Here is a 15001-nt window from a genome sequence, read left to right as displayed (position 1 = left end):
TCAAAAAAGTCCAGTTCAAAGCAGAACTTGAACAGGTGTTATCCAACAGAAAAAGACACATGTCAAGAAAATTATATAAAATTGGTACCATTTTCTCTTGTGACCCTAGAAGTTGTAGAGAATGATGCAAATAACTTATTTGTAACTTCTGTAGAAACTTATTGAAAATTTCAATTTTAAAGAAACTAAAAATATTTATTGATGGTTAACGGTGAAGAATCTAACAAAGAATTAAATTCAAGCAAATGTTTTACTATTCATGCAGGTAAGTCATAATGTATCTTTTCTGTCAATTCATTTGTTTATATAAATATACGACACTCATTATTTGTATCTAAATAATGAGTAATCTAATGAGTATCTTGTTATCTTGTAATCTAAAGATTTATTAATTTTTTACAATAATTTATCACAGTTTTGTTATTAATTGATTGTGTTGGGGATTGGGTAATCAGTGTCTTAAGATACACGTTGACCCAATATTAAGTTAAGCAAAAGCTTTAATTCTGTCACCATATTGTATAAATCTTCATACTGATGTTTAAAAAAAAAAAACATTTCAATCACCTTTTTACCTTTACACCCTAATCTATTCAACTAAAAAAATAATGTGAGGATAATTTTGATACGGCAGAAGAATAATATTTATCCAGTAAATTAAATGTTTGCCCCTTAAGTTTGAATTAAAGAAATAGTTACGGCACTGCTATTTAGGTATTTTGTAATTTTTTTTAAACAAAAATTATTAAATTGAATTATTTGGTGAGTTGACTTTTTCATTGAGACTCATACTATAAAAATACTACGTACGGTGATACATCAGTTTATTAACCACTAGCAGGTAACCCGTGCTCCGCAAGGGTCTATTTTAAAACTTTACAACTGAAAACTTGACGTAATAAAATAATCAAAATTTGAAAATAGTCCTATAACCATCCTCGGTTAATAAAGAAACTTTATGCAAAATTTCAAATCAATCAGTTAATTGTAATGATGCGTCAATCATGATTTTCCTACATAATTTTCTGTACATGTATGAGCCAGCTCCTTTCCATTGTTATAGTATAGATGATGGATGATTTATCAGTATCTATGAATGACAAAAACTTTTGAAAAATTTGAGAAATCGGTGCGGTTTTCACCATTCATTTTCTCTTAAAATTCTGTATCGAAATCATGTTTGACTACCTGAAAACCGCCTACCTGAAGGTGTCATGTAACTGCCTTCCAATTTAAAGAAATGAAGTTTAATTCAAAAAATGGCGGAACAAAATTTTGATGCGACAGAAAATCAGTTATTTTTATTCGAATAGGATCCCCAATCATACCTATCATATCTAATGTCCCTTTTAAAAGAAATTTTCAGCTGTTTCTGTAGAACAACTGGAAACATGACAAATTGAAAACTTGATGTACCGTAATGAAATCTTGAAGAACTGAAAATAGGCCTATAAACATCCTCAAGACATAATACTTGAAAAACTCACAGAATCATATTGATTTTTTCAATACATCAATACATTTTAGTATTGATTAGACCCTCCTCAATTTGAATCAGGCAGCCTTTTGTTTCCCCAATTCCAAACAGACTACCTAAAATATATGTTTCACTCCGAATTTGTATCTGATAGTACTTTATAACTGAAGAATATTAACTATTGATTATTTTATTGTGATCTGTTCATGTTTTTCTTATGAAATTCAATGATACAGTATGTCCATTTCATTTTTACTGGTGGGCAAAATTTACATTAAAAATAATTATTATTTGATGAAATCCAAGTTCAATAGTAATGAAAACAAATTCCGTCGAAAAATAATTTATAATAATATGTTTAGAGGGAAAAAATTAAGAACAAAAAAACCTCTTGCTTCGAAAGCGAGTTCTATACCATTACGCTACACGGCTACGTTCGAAAATGATTGTCTTGTAACGACATTTCTTCATAAAAAACACACTTCTTGCCTGCAACAATGTAGCCTATGCCGTATGGAACTTCATGTACGAAATTCATGAATCAAATTTGAACATTAATTCTGAAAAATCTATAAGAAAAATCTAAATTTGGGCTTCGAGGTGCACGAAATTGATATTTTTAGAATTTATGTGCAAAATTTGGAGATCTAAATCATTCCCGTTTTTCCGGTATGCAATCCACAAGTTGATATGTTTTGATGCGAACAAACACAACCCTACTCTCTCTTATTATATAAATAACAAATGCAGCATAATAAGCAATTAACTTAGAATATTACCGTAGCTAATAAAATTTATTCAATGTATAGAAAAACGTGCCATTTGAACATTAAAACATAATTTAAACTTACAAATGTATTTTATTTTTGCAGTTGATGCATCTTCCAATTTGACAAATGTCAGTTTAAAAGAAAGTAAAATTCCTGATGTGAAGGAAGTTTGCGACAATCCTGAAAGTAGTATATGCATTGATTCTGGTTATGAAACTCGTAAAGGTTTGTATGGGTTTGGAAAATTTCTAAAATTTTATGAATATTTAATATTTTATCGAACTTTAATATTTTAAATTTTTCAATACATTTGTGGCATCAATTTATACTCCTCTAGTTATTGGATAAAATTACACAAAATTTGTGAAATCATTTAATGATTCATTATTCATCTTATAATTCTCATCCTTTCCCAATTTATTTATAAGGAGAAAACTTTATAATATAATTTATACTTCATTAGACAAAACTGCTTTAAACATTCAAGATACAAGACAATATTATACTTGAATCATATTTTAGGAGACTCATCACGTTATTGTTTTTTTTTATTATATATTCTGTATTTACATCAGACATTTATATTTTCAATCAATCAATTCATTTATTTCACAAACAAACATAATACAAAATAAAAAGAAAGATTAAAAATGTAAAATAAAAGTAGACAACCCTAGGCATAAGCCCGATTGGGGTGTACTACTCCTAATAATACTCAGGGGAGAAAGGCCGCTCCGCTCTATAAATAAACTTGGCATAATAAATTATAACTTTAAAGAAAATACATGTTTTTTTTGCTACGGTAGCCCATCAGATGAAAACAAGGATGAAGTAATTACGGTACATTATGAAAAATAAAATGTATACAGAGATAAAACCAAAAATAGAAAATTTACAATGCAAAATACATACTCTAAGAAAGGATACGGTACGTTAATTATATTTTTATAATTATAATTTTAATTGTATTGTTTTTGTATTTTGATTTGTATCGTGTTTATGTTGAATAATGTTATTGTTTGATTGAAAGTTGATTCTTTTTTGTTACTTTGATTTCTTGAATTATTATTCAAGTACGAGTGAAATATGTTTTTATGTATATCGATCGGTCTATTACAAATTGTTTTTTATCTAGTAGATAGTTGGTGCAGAATATGTCAGGAGGCAAAGTCAGACACCTTGATATCACCTTGCAAATGTCGGGGCACCCAAGGCCTCATTCACATTTCCTGCCTCGAGCACTGGTTGCAAGTATCTGGATTGTCAGCATGTGAAGTGTGTTCTACGCCCTACATTATTCATACGGTCCCTAAACATAGTCCACTTGTCTCTATAAGCATATGGCTTTTCAAAGGAGGCAACAAAAAGTGAGTAACGTAGCAAAATATCAACTGATAGCTTTAGTAAGGTCCACGTTATAATGGCAGTGGAGAAAGATAGGAGAAAAACGTTGCTGATCCTCTGTCTTGTCAATGCCATCTATAGAAGGTAGCTGATACAGGTTTATTGATGAAGCCTAATGACTGTTCATTCTCGTTTAAAATATTCAATTGTATTTTATCAAGCAAGAAATTATATTTTTCAATAATTTCATAATTAAGATGAAATAGTTTGTTAATTATTAATTCTACATTGTTAGAAGACGATCTGGCAACAAAGCAAAGCGAGAAAGAGATAGCGCTATCCGCTTTGTTGAATGATAGACAAGGCTATCAATACCATTGCTAATCAAACACTGCCATTATAACGTGGACCTCACTATATACTAGTAGTTTTTTGATTTCTTACTGAAGAATACCAATTAGAAAAATTTAAATGGATGTGGAAAACAAATTGTTGATAGTCAAAATGGGATTACTAGAGGGGAAGGGAAACATGAATCTGTACTGTGGTATAGGAACATGTTTCAAAGTGAGTCTCAAAATAAAGTTATGGCTATAGGCTATCCGAATATTATTGGTATTTTGTATCTAATGGTAGTATGCTATAATATTACTGATCTATTTGTCAAAATGTCACTGATTGACTACTGATTGTCGAGTCCATGATCCTTGAGATCACAACGAAATGCTTGTTTTGTTTAATAAATAATTTGAATTTGAATCTTTAAATCTGTTGTGTACATGTTTCCTAGCAAGGTTTCGCCAGAAAATTTGAGTTTCTTTGAGATACTTTTCATACATATGACTAGTGAACCCAAATCACTATTCAGCCAAATCCGCAAACCAATCAATGATCATATTAGAAAACAAAACATCGAAACAATATTACAATAAATTAATGAGAGAAATTCAAGTTCTTACTAATCTAACATATCTGGGATTAAATCATTATGCCGCCATTCTTTAGGGAAGAGAGATTCAATTTATGTACCCTATCTGATTGTTTTTACAAAATAAGCAGGAGTATCAAGTTTTGAAAAACCAAGGTTTATAAGAATATTATAGGTTTAGTATTATTAGTTTTAGTATTATTCATTTAATATAGTATTTAATTTAGTTTAATACTATAAGGTCTATAAAATCTATAAAAGGTTTTTATAGACCTTGAAAACATATCAATTGATACTGTCTGGTGTCCAATTGACTTACTTTGGATGATCCTTCACCACTCAATCATATAATAAAATGAAGCTATAATATCTTGATCAGATACCTATTAAAAAATAGCAAATAGCTACGGTAATCAATTCATCATTCATGATTTTCAGATTTATGATATGTGATTTCCTTCTGCTATCAATGCTCTCCTTAATGATGTACTGGATGTTGCGAAATTCTTGGTCTGTAAAATCAACCGAGTCATTCGAATTCTACACGGCAGCTGTCTCATTTCTCAGTACATCTCTATTCGCCATCATTTATATTTACAAAATAACTTACTAGTAAAATTAATAAAGATCTCCATTCTAGTTTCTACAATAGGCAGTGTAGTTTAATCTTATTGATTGTATATATTACGTATATTTTTGTAAGGGTTAAGCCAGTTTTTATTTCCAATAAATAATAATAATAATAATATCGAGTGACCTGGCTGGCTCAGGTCTGGTGTCAGAGTTTTCAGGTCGCAACTGATCAATTTCAGGGCCTCTGACATGACCTAACAACTGCTTTTTAGGCAGCCGGGACCGACGAGTTAACGTGTCCATCCGAAACACGGGAGTGGCCCGAGATAAATATTTTGCCCACGCAGGGATTTGAACCCGGGCCTCTGAATCATAAAGCCAGCATCTGATCCACTCGACTACGGCCACTCATTTCCAATCATTATATGATTATGCTATTGATGAATAAATAAGAAAGATAATTTCCTTTGCATACTGCTAAAATAAAAGATAGTAGATTTCATAAAAGAGTACGATATGCTATTAAGATGAGTTGCATTTGCCGGCCAGACAGCCGAGTTTACTAAGGCGTTGCACCCTCCAGTCTGCTGGTCGCGGGTTCTAATCCCGCCAAATCACATCGAATAGGCATGGACGTTTGATCATCTCATCAATCACCCTCACACTTCCCATTCCCTCGCACAAGCAAGAAGCTCATGTGGGCATCATCCGCAATATAAAAAAAACATTAAATAATGACAAATAATTTCTTTTGAACGTTTAGTTGATGAATAACTTATCATAGGTCTTCTGTATTTTCAGAGATGGATCCATTGGCATAGGACAAGGAACAGTGTACGCATTCTCTTGCATCACTACTCAGACTCTATTTGAGCAAAAAACATTTCAATCTGTGAATAACTTACGGTATGTGGTGTTTGTGGAACAATGATTTCAAATTCTTGTAGCTCTAAATGCATTTGATAGCGAATAAAAATTTGAGATCGAACATGTTTTGTTTGAATTGTGTTTTTATTTTACCTAATAAACACAACCTGATGATTTGAATCATAACATTGAGAAATTTAGAAGAGATGTCATCTCTTCTAAATTTATACACCGCATTATATTATGTCGTATTCGATTTCTTAGCTTCTTTTACATAAGAAATCAACTCAACCTGACCTTGAAACTAGAGGAAAAGTCAGGAAAATCTTAAATTAGCAGTTGGATATGCTGGACATTTGAAATACTCTGCTTTTATATTCTTCTATCATATTCTTCTCCTTTTTCGCCACAAACTATCCCACTGTTTTTGCAATCGCTCCAAGGTCTATGAAACCAAGGTTTCTATAGACCATGAATCGCTCGTCACTTGGATCCGGACCTTCGAAAACTTCTGACTTTCTTAGAAAAAGTTTATTTCTAATGTAAAACTAGTTGAAGAATCTGTTATAAGGAGATTGGAGATATTATTATATGTAATATTTTCAAAATAAAAACATTTCGAATAAGGAGATTATTATTATATGCAATATTTTTGCAATAAAAACATTTCGAATACAGTAAATATTCGCTAAAAACTTTGAGATTTTTGGCAATTGATCGATAGATATTGAAACATGAATACCGTACTTTAAATATATTGCATTTGCCATATTAAATCCAATCATGAAAGAAAGAATATTTATAGTATCATTATTCTAAGAATTCAATAGCCTACATATCAATAAAAAATTGTTCGTACACTATCCTATACTATTAAATAAGCAACTTCTGTTTATATGTTTGGATGTTTATGTTTGTATTTCACCGGATCTCGAAAACTGCTCAAACGATTCCTACGAAATTCAGAACACAGTAGGTTTATAATATAACAATTCGATTGCACTAGGTCTCATCCCTGGCAAAACTTGCTGAAGGACATTAAAAGGATTATTATTCATCCTTGGGAAAACAGCTGATAATAATTATTTCGTCGTCTATGTTGGCGATGGAAATGAGTGAGCGAGTTCATGTGTGTGTCAAAATTATGACTCATCTGTTGAACTTTTGTAATCATTCAATCAGGTACTTAGTGCCGGTTGCAAAAAAACCGGGTTATTTTCAATCCTGATTAATACCAGTAGTTCCATATTTTTGAAATGGTCTTCTCTGATTTAGTTCACGTGAATTTAACAGGATTAAAATTTAACCGGCTTTTGTGCAACTAGGCCTTAGTGAGGGAAAGTTTTGCATTCCTCTGCATCAAAATTGTTTTTGCTTTTGTACTCCAGAGCGAAGCTCGGTCCCCGATATTGATGAATTATTTATGCTTTATAAGAAGTAGGTATAAAAACACATGTTTTACAATAAATTTGATATTACTTTATTCACCATCTTCCTTCTTGATTTTAGTACAAAATTATCAAAAAATAAACTCATAAGTTATTTACAAAGCCAAACGCACACAGGCATCAACAACAAAAAAATATAATAACAATCACTAGGCTATGAGATAAATGAAATACTATTTCAAAGAAGGAATTGAAATTTTAATTTTTGACGGGAGGCAAAATAAATTAAAGTAAAATACAAAAGCGACACAAAACATTATAACTTAGGGCATTTCCTTGGGTCAGCAAATCTCAACTATTTTCAATAATATCAATATCGCATAAGGCTTCAGTAATCTTTAATTATAAAACATTTTATTACGTCAGTCTGAGAGAAAAATAAAAAGTTTAACTTCGGGTAAAAATGGTCGTCTTTTGAAAGAAACATTCCAGGACTTCCTCTCATTGCGTTTAGAAGAACCTGGAGCAAATTTTAATACGTTAAGTTTGAAGAAATTGGGTATTTTTTTAAATTTTATTAATGTTAATAAAATAAACTACCTATCTGTTTTTGAAGTCATTTCAGGGTTTGCGTTTTCTATTTATGTAATAAATTAACAACTATAAAACATAGTACTCAAGATTAAAAACTCAATCTCTATAATGTTTTGTTTTATTTCAAAATTTGCAAAAAAAATCATGTAAAGAATACATTCCTAGTACTACATAATTTTAAAGCTCGATTTCATTTTAAAAACGCTTACAAACTAATATTTACAAGAAACGAGTACCATTATCAATGTCTAGAAACTTATTTTCTAATTTTATGTTTTTGGTGTTACTGAACCATCTATCATTCAACTCACACTATACAAATTGTGCTTACATTCTCTGTTAATTCATCAGACAATTCCAATGAATTCAGTATAGGTTATAGGGTCATCCTACTTCTCAAGGCAAAAGTACTGATTCATAATATATTATATTATTCTTTGGTATTGTCAGAATCTTTAAATACGTTTTTAATTACCACTATCTAAGTACTGATAGATAATATTTTATCTATAGATTGCGATGAAACTGATTAGTAATAATACATTTTATCATATATTTATTAGACTTATCGTTAACGCTACTAAAAAATATGATTTATTTAAAAGTAGGTAAAAGTTAAAAATTGATTATATTTCATACACAAGAAGAAGGACATTTTAGTTTTGAGATAGCGATTCTGAATGTCTATAGATTATGATAATTATACGTAAATTCAAATATTGATTATAATCAATTAAAATCTTATTCAAAAATTATTTTGTTGAAAATTAAAAAAGGAATTGAGTTTATTCTCCGACAAGTTAACAGTTTCGATGAAAAAATTTTCATTGTAAATTTACAGAGATTTTCCAATACTTCGATAGAATAGCTGTTCACAATTCTTTCTAGATTTTAGTTACATTTTTTTATGAGTAGGGGCATATTAGATGGAGAACACTCATCAAAATGCTATTTATAAGGAAAATTCAAGTTTTATGAGTTTCAAATACTTCAAAACTCTAAAAAATCTATATAAATTTCATAAAATTGGTAATTTCTGTGTTCAAACGTGGATAAATACTTTGAAAATTTGATAAGTTTTCTAAATTTCAGTACGATAGTTCAATACTTGACGTTGAACGTAGAAAATATCTTATCTTTGATAAGAAACTTGAGTGTTGATAGGAAATGACATTGGGTAATACGGCAAGGCAGAACGTCCGAAAGGATCTCTCTGCCGATAAAAGCCTTAAGAATATATGAATAAACGTAGAAGAAAGTAGTAATCTTAAAATTCTAAGCAGATCTTAAGACAATTCCGTAAACTACACAACGACTCTAGACTTTACATAATAATGTTTACTATGAGTTAATACAGTTGTTGGGGCAACACACCAGCTAATACTTTCAGAAGCCAATGTTAGTACCTACATTATCATATGGATTACAGTACATAAAATTAACATAGGAACAACAATATGGTATTATAGGATTTTAGAAACGATACACATTAATTAGATGTGTACTAAGCTATCATGACTCTCAAAAATGCAAAGCTGCATTTATAATACAAAAGCTAATTAAATACCAATGAATGTTAAGAATATATTATAAGCATTTAGATATTAATATTATTTATTAAGGTGCGTACAGATTTACGCGCAATTCACTTTTAATCAGCTGATGCCAAGCTTTTTATATCTGTATCTTACCGTTTCTGTAAAAATACAGAATATATAATCAACTGATTAAAAGTGAATATTGCTCATGTTCGCGGCGCGTATATCTGTACGCACCTTTAGATGGATCAGTTTAGATTTTCAAATTATACAACGCAAACAATAATGTTTTAAGTTATTATAAACATAACACTTATTATCAAATAATTTAGAACGCAATGAAAATTCGTCTAAATTGATTAACTTCTCTGATTTTTAATACTGTTATATTGATCTAGCTTACAGCACTCACAAACGACATTTTCATATCTCCTTTTCTATCATAATCACAATATTGATATTCTAATGAAACGTTTTACAGAGAATTCAAGTCATCTTGAATGAGTGATAGTGCAGTCAATAAATTCCTTAATGAAGTTTTTGCAAACAAATTTGATGGTCAATGTTGATCTCAAACAATGTGATCGTCTATAACTACTGTGCCTGATTCTGCCAGTAAATTAATTTCATCATCAAAAAAGAAAATGTGTAAAAATTTGGTAATGTCAGTGGTAATGATATATTATCATTCAAATGCCTCAGGCAGAACTTTTCAATCAATTACTTTCGAAGTTTTATCACTTTAAAATTCCAACTTGAAGATACAACAAGTTGCCGAGATGTGTCACTTGTAAGTGATTTTCAAAACAAGAAATAACAATTTACTGCTTTAAAAGACGCAGTTCAACTAGGTTATTAAAAAGATTCAATGAATCAATGTTGTTCCAATACATTTTTACAGTGAATGAGTAATAAACGTAACTCTTATCATCTAGTCTTGTGAATACTTGGTAGAATTTAACAACAATATTATAAATATGATATTGAAATGCCTATTATCTAACCAGAGTAAAAATAATACTTTTTCCATTATGATTTCTACCTCATGAATGAAGAAGATCAGGCATCAACAGATTCAATTGAATGATAGACAATTATGCCAGCAATAAGCTATTACAAATTATAATTATTGATACACTCCCAATACTCTATTTGAAATTCCAAGATATCCTGCAAGAGTTTTCATACAATTCAAGAATATCCCTATTAACATTTATTTATATTCTCTCATTAAATCTGGATACAGTTTCCGAGATTTCAAAATATCTGGCAAGTATTTTGACAAGTTAAGAAGATTCAGTCTGATCACTAAAACGCATTTAGTGAAATAATGGATATACCATTAAGGGATAATATAGTAATACTTGGTTAGGCTCTAGCTGCCACTCAAAGCGTATATAATGCGGTTGTATTTCACGCCGGTTTTTGTCAGAGCTGGTGTCAGCAGAGCGTTTCGACGGGTTTCACCGTGGATGTGGTGGTGGTGTTCTGGTCCCCAACTGAGGGCATAGCGTGTGACGAAGAGGACCTGATGCCTCCACCTTCAGAGGGCATCTCTCTCAGACACCACAGTCTTTTTACAGCTGCCCATACCTTTGAAAAGAAGAAAATAATTAATTTTGTTGTTAGATTTCGTTATTTACGTAGATTACAGAGACTTCTGTCTAAGGCTGGCCACTAACGACAGGACATGCATGATGAACATGAGTGTATACAAATGTTCAACACGCACACACACATGCTCATCATGCATGTCCTGTTGTTGGCGTCCAGATTTTCGAAAACGAAATTATTATTCGTTTAATAATAATTAATTATTCATTAGCATTTGAATAATTGCAATATCTCAGTAATTTTCATCTGTAGACTGGCTGACCGCTATGGCTTCGTATAAAATGCGCTGCTATCCAGGAATTGTCAGTTTAGTGTAAGGGTAAGCATTCCTAACCGGCAATTAGAAGATACTGAGTTCGATTCCCGGGCTGACAAATACTTTTTGAATAGTAGCGCTCATTGAATTTCCATCTAGCTGTTCACCCTGTTGTCAATATTTGCAGTAGCAGAAGTCTGCGGGGTGATTTACAGCATATTTAATTTGGATTTTCGTTTAATAATAATTAATTATTCATTAGCATTTGAATAATTGCAATGTCTCAGTAATTTCCATCTGTAGAATCCAGATAGATGATAAACGAATTATATGAGAGATAGAAAGAGCGAAATAGAGAGCATAGGCCTTTTTGATAGAATCAGCATAAAAACAAAAACAGTGGGCTCCTAATCTCCTATTGTTACATTGAAATAACATTGGCCATAAAGCCCCGTGTTGCAAACTGAGGTTTGCACGGACTATAGTTAACTCTACTTTCGATAACTTATTGGACTGAATTTAGAAACAGAAGGAGTTTTGGCCTAGCGCCTGTTTTTCATTCCATTGCTGTAATTTTTTTACATTTTCAATGTCAACATCATCAGCATTTTTGCTTGTGCGTGGGTGAAGGAAAGTGCGTTGGTGAATTGATGAGATGATCAAACGTCTATTCCATCGGTGGGATTCGAACCCCACGAACCAGGCAGTGAAGAAGGTTGTAACGCTCCTTAAGGCTGTGCAAAGGCTAAAAATAACTTTCTACTGGTGATATTTTTGAAGTTTTTCGATTTGTATATCATCAAGCTATCAAAATGAAAAAGTTTTCTCAAGAAAACAATTTTTCTCCGATGATTACTTTTTGAGATATTAGCGCCTAAAGTTCAAATTTTTGGAACAGAACATTTCAAATTCGGTAAGAGATAAATCCATGAGATCCAGAGGATGAATTCTTCATGGTATTGTTAATTTAATAAAACAAAAATGTCCTGAAAATATTAATATTTGAGAAAGTTGTTCAATTTACTAAAAGTGACCAAAAATAACTCAAAAAAGTTAATTTTGGTCATTTTTGGTAAATTGAATAACTTTATCACAAATTGATATTTTTAGGAAATTTTTGTTTTATTCAATCATCAATACCATGAAGAATTTATTCACTAAATCTCTTGAATTTATCTCTTACCAAATCTAAAATGTTCTGTTCCAAAAATTTGAACTTTAAGCGCCCATATCTCAAAAAGTAATGATCGGAAAAAATGTTTTCCTGAGAGAACTTTTTCATTTTGATAGCTTGATGATATACGAATCGAAAAACCATGAAAAATATCACCAGTAGAAAGTTTATTTTTAGCCTTTGCACAGCCTTAACACTACACCAACCCGGCCGGCGTGTAGGGCCTATTGCAGAGGTCTTCACTGGTTTTGACAGAATTGTAATTTGAATTCAATTTCTTGATGTACAAGAAAGAAACTCACCTGAGGCTGGCATCCGACGACGGCAAAAATGAGAACACCTTGGAGGGCGTTTATCAAGTCAGTGAGGTACCAGACATAGGTGGGGCCCCCCACGAACCAGGATATGATGTCCGCCACCCATGTAACTCCCATCACAACTACCAGCTTCAGACACACTCTACCCAGCGTCGCTCTGCAAAATTGAAAACAATCAAATTATTAGTAGTCATACAAAAAAAGTTACAAAATAAATATGGGATTAAGAGTAACAAAGAGTTCTATAAGATACAGGTCAACATTAGTCGAATGGTAAACTTACTTTACTGGTAAACAATTATACTGACAGTTCTAAGTAATATTTTGTGTAGGAAGCCTGGAAGTTTCAAGTGAATCTTACTTCAGAATAATGTTAAATTGAATAATCTACAAAATAAAAGAAATAACTTTGATTTAATGGGACAATTTATACTGTAATACATCATTCTAATGTAATTCTATTTCTATGTTTCTGATTTTCTGTTGATGTTATTATTATTAAGGATAAATAAACGATTTTGATTTGATTTGATGTGATCCTGTACATAACTCTACTTTGGACAATATTCATTGGATTAAATTCATGAGGAAGTTTTATACGAACATAAAACAATATAAAAGAGAAGAAATATCAAAATGTTAAATAAAAATAAACAACCCTAGGCTGAAGCCCGAGTTGGGTGTACTACCGTACTCCTAATAAAAAAATCATGTTTTTGGACTCAGGGGACCTTGAAACGTAACTTGAAATTAGGGTACCTTAATTTTTTTTGGAAAGCAATACTTTCCTTGCCTATGGTATAATAGGGCAAGGAAAGTAGCAAATAAAATATTCTCTAGTAAAAGACATCTCCTGGCTGGAAATGACCACTGGAAACTTTGCTCGGGAGAATTTCTCTACAAAAAATAAACTTTCTACAAATATTACAAAACTGTTGAAAAATAGAGTTTACACAATACACCATCTGTATTATTCATTTGAGGTGTAGCAGTTATTCTCTAGCAAGACATCTCCTGGAAATGACCACTGGAAACTTAGCTCGGCAGAATTTGACTACAAAGGAAAAATTTTCTACAAATCTTACTGTTGAAAAATAGAGTTTACACAATACACCATCATCTGTATTCTTCATGTAGCAATATTCTTCACCAAGACATGTCCTAAAAATGACCGCTTGAAACTTTGCTCGGTAGAAATTCTCTAGGAAAAACAATAAATCTTACAAAACTGTTGAAAAATATAGTTTACACAATACACCATCTGTACTTTTCATGTAGCAATATTCTCCAGCAAGACATCTCCTGGAAATAACCGCTGGAAATGTTGCTCGGCATAATTTGTCACGGTCACTTGGTTCCAGTTCAGGAATTGCCGATTGTTATCGCTGAGAAACCGGAGTTCACACTTCGTAATTCAATTATTTCTGCAGCCTGTCAAACGATATTATTTCTGGACAGCATTTTTCTATCATGTTCAATAACCTACCCGCTGCTAACAGTTTCCGCCCCGCCAACAATAATTTATAATGGGCGACGCCTCAAATTGGCATCATTATTTTATCAGTTCCTTCCACGTTCTTGTTCGTTCGTATCAATAACGCCTGTCTTGGTTCATCATAGAATGCTGGAGCAATCTCCAATAGAATCTTTAGGTAACATACTAAGAGATCCGGATTTGAGGACTCATGTTTAGTTATTTTTTATTCTGGCGGAAGATTTAAGCTGATTTCAACATTTATAATATGCCAGTTGAGGAGAATTATAATCTTGACAAGCCTAATCTGGATCCAATTAGAAAACCCCAAAGAGACAACCGGAATTTTAGATGTTGATTTCGAATTTATTTATTCAAGGAGTTCAGAAAGGCATAACAAGCTTTTGGCAAAGCTGCTTCAAAACTTAAAACACTTGGGGCCGTTTGCACAGTGACAGTTTAAACCAAATTTCATTTTAAACTGGATTAAAACTTTAATCGTTTGTTGTAATGTGTTACATTGAGTTTAAACCACCAGCTGATTGAATTCAGTTTGAGCTTTGAATGTGCAAACGGCCCTTACTTGCTATAAAAGTACAGTACAATAATTCAATAATTTGAAGTTGATCTCACTATGGTAAGAGCGTTTTCCATCCAAAATACTATTAAAATTTGGAATTATAACCA

At 31.5% G+C, this 15001-nt stretch overlaps 2 protein-coding genes across 3 annotated transcripts in view; one reads left to right on the top strand and one right to left on the bottom strand.

Annotated features, from left to right (window-relative positions):
• The first annotated feature begins 19 nt into the window (after positions 1-19).
• LOC111046695 (E3 ubiquitin-protein ligase MARCHF8) lies at positions 20-5158 on the top strand. Of its 2 annotated transcripts, none has more exons than XM_039436128.1 (4): positions 20-265; positions 2350-2472; positions 3386-3614; positions 4958-5158. In XM_039436128.1, the coding sequence occupies exons 1-4, from the start codon at positions 202-204 to the stop codon at positions 5130-5132; spliced, it is 591 nt and encodes a 196-aa protein (XP_039292062.1). In that variant the 5' UTR covers positions 20-201; the 3' UTR covers positions 5133-5158. The 2 variants fall into 2 exon arrangements, with proteins under 2 accessions (XP_039292062.1, XP_039292063.1); XM_039436129.1 differs by having other exon boundaries at positions 34-265; positions 3383-3618; positions 4958-5070.
• Positions 5159-9271: 4113 nt separating this feature from the next.
• Positions 9272-15001, bottom strand: part of LOC111046701 (probable G-protein coupled receptor Mth-like 1) — a 92030-nt gene continuing 86300 nt past the window's right edge. Inside the window, 2 exon segments of the mRNA XM_022332315.2 lie at positions 9272-11072; positions 12826-12997. Of these exon segments, the coding sequence (XP_022188007.2) occupies positions 10920-11072; positions 12826-12997 (325 nt within the window). The 3' untranslated portion in view covers positions 9272-10919.

Source organism: Nilaparvata lugens, chromosome 10 (assembly GCF_014356525.2).
Source record: "Nilaparvata lugens isolate BPH chromosome 10, ASM1435652v1, whole genome shotgun sequence".
NCBI classification, from domain to species: domain Eukaryota; kingdom Metazoa; phylum Arthropoda; class Insecta; order Hemiptera; family Delphacidae; genus Nilaparvata; species Nilaparvata lugens.
This window is presented reverse-complemented; position numbering and strand designations above follow the sequence as displayed.

Excerpts from the sequence above, each read along its gene's own strand:
- LOC111046695 (XM_039436128.1), top strand. The coding sequence starts at position 202 with ATGGTTAACGGTGAAGAATCTAACAAAGAATTAAATTCAAGCAAATGT. Across the intron at positions 2,473-3,385 it reads TGGTTATGAAACTCGTAAAG|ATAGTTGGTGCAGAATATGT; the intron begins GTTTGTATGGGT and ends TTTATCTAGTAG. Across the intron at positions 3,615-4,957 it reads TTCAAAGGAGGCAACAAAAA|ATTTATGATATGTGATTTCC; the intron begins GTGAGTAACGTA and ends CATGATTTTCAG.